The sequence below is a fragment of the Arachis ipaensis genome, chromosome B07 (genome assembly GCF_000816755.2).
Source record: "Arachis ipaensis cultivar K30076 chromosome B07, Araip1.1, whole genome shotgun sequence".
Taxonomy (NCBI): Eukaryota; Viridiplantae; Streptophyta; class Magnoliopsida; order Fabales; family Fabaceae; genus Arachis; species Arachis ipaensis.
The window spans coordinates 58488539-58490958 of NC_029791.2; the positions used below are offsets into that span (position 1 = coordinate 58488539).

General features: G+C 25.2%; 1 protein-coding gene across 1 annotated transcript in view; it reads left to right on the plus strand.

The window, feature by feature from the left end:
• LOC107609231 (glucan 1,3-beta-glucosidase) overlaps positions 130-2420 on the plus strand; it is a 9295-nt gene continuing 7004 nt past the window's right edge. The window contains exons 1-3 of the mRNA XM_021105906.1: positions 130-381; positions 490-609; positions 943-1128. Coding sequence (XP_020961565.1) covers positions 190-381; positions 490-609; positions 943-1128 — 498 coding nt within the window. The 5' untranslated portion in view covers positions 130-189. The remainder of the gene's footprint in view (positions 382-489; positions 610-942; positions 1129-2420) is intronic.

Below are 2420 nucleotides of genomic sequence, written 5' to 3' on the forward strand. Positions count from 1 at the left end.
AATACATTAACGAGTGATTTAGTGATTTATTTTTGGTGTATAAATATTATTTTTGTTGATCTATTTACTATGTATTTTAATTACTCCATTTTGTACATGCATATCTTTGGTCTCCTATATATAGTTGGTCGGACTCACTTCAAAGCAGAGAGAAGAAGAGGTTAAGACAAATAACAAACACATCTAAAGATGAGTATCTGTCTCAACCTCAGAACATTGCTTCTTAACTTTGTTATTACCTTCACAATGCTTTCTCTATCTCATGAAGCAAGACAAAATCTCGATTCCCCTGTGAGAGCAGTTAGTCTTGGTGGTTGGCTCGTTACTGAAGGTTGGATCAAACCTTCTCTCTTCGATGGAATTCCAAACAAGGATTTCTTGGTTAGAAAATATTATTTATATAACATTCGTAAAAGTCATCATATTTATTCATGTTGTTATTAATATTAGTACAAGTTTATATAATTGTTGATCTTCAATTTTGGTTAGGATGGAACTGGTCTTCAGTTCAAGTCTGTGACAACAGGGAAGTATCTGTGTGCAGAGTCCGGAGGAGGAACGATCCTAGTTGCAAACCGCACTGCCGCTTCGGGCTGGGAAACATTCAGGGTGAGTTAGCCATGTCTAAAAAAATAAACACTCAAATTGGTCCTTAAGTTTCCAATAAAATATTATTCTCTATAAAATTTTATGGGTATATTTTTTGGAAAATGAAATTTGTTAAAGAACTTATTTGTTTAATACCTATATTAAAAATTTAATTAAAAACGACAGAAAGACGAATATATTTCACAAAAGTAATTTTTATAGACGTTTGATAAATAAAAATTTATTAAAGATCAAAATGTCTAATTTAAAATTCTATGAGAAATTTGAAAGTTTAATTAATCTTCTTTCCATAAGTATAACTAAGCTATCTTATAATTTTGTTTGTTTCTGTAGTTATGGAGGCTGAACGAGACCACTTTCAGATTCAGGGTGTTCAACAAGCAGTTTGTGGGATTAGATGGGATCAACGTTGTAGCTATTACCAATATTTCAACTGATTCTTTAACTTTCAATATTGTTAAGGAAAGTAATAAATCTAACCGCGTTCGAATCAAAACAACTAGTGGTAGCTATTTGCAGGTAATTTACTAATAGATAAAGTATATTTTTATTTTTAATATTTATAATTTTTTTAAAAAATATTTTTAATGTTTATTTTTATTTAATTTTATTTTTAATATTTTTTATTTATTTTCATAAAATTTTGAAAACACAAAAAACTAAAAATGAGAACGCAAATCAAATATGTTGTGAAAGAGAATCGACCTTTCCATTTTGTTGCTGCTTGGGCTACTCATCAAGGGTAGACATAAATTAAAAACATTAAAAACAAATTAAATATAACTAGACGTTAGCAAAAAAAAATATACTTCACCCTTTACTAACTTATTAGGTAACATGGTAGTTATTACCTTTTATATTTACTTTGTTTTAGCTAAATTAAACTGTGGAAACAAAAATGATAAAATAACCAAAGAAATTCAAAATGTTTTGTTTGTTTGTTTGTCCCCACTTGGGTGTTTGGAGTAGTGCAGATTCTTAACAAGTTGACATTAAAATAATAGGAGAATGTTGGATTACGTTAAATGATTTGGGCATGTGCTGCGCTGTTGGAGTTTATTGATTGATATTTATAAGGAAAAGTAGAGGTACCAACATATTACCTGCTAATTTATTATTAATAATAATTAATTATTATATTTTAAATATATATATAAAGAGATATATTTAAAAAATATATTTATAAAAATATTTTTATTAAATATAATTATAAATAAAAGTTGGTAGAAATTAGTAGAAATATTGTTGATAATATAATGAGACCGTATTTATAATGTTAGACTGAATAGTTTGTTTCGGTACAATTGAACTTTTTTGTTAAGCGTTGGAAAATAGGCTAAATGTTCATATTATACATTTTTTTCATGTCAATATTTAAATGTATCAAGTCAACACTTAATAAAATAAACTGATAGATGAGATTAAAATAAATTATTTGCAAATCTTATTGGATTAAAATAAAAATAAATATTTTATAAAGACAAATATATATAGATCTAGAATTTCATGACACATATAAGTTTAACTTTGTATTACACATTTTATATTGCTCTTTAAAATTAATTTATCGATCTAACAATTAATTTAAAATTATCTATCATAAAGAGTATTTGTATTAAAAAAAAAATTTTTCTCATCTTTTTCTTCTATTGTTTTTTCTTCTTCTTTTTTATAATCATTTATTTATTTATTTATTTTTTTTGTTTTACCTTTTTAATTTTTTTTGTTTTACTTTCTTAATAAGAATAAAAATAAAAAAAATCAAACAAAAAAAATATATAATACTACAAAATTATTAGAAAGATTATGAA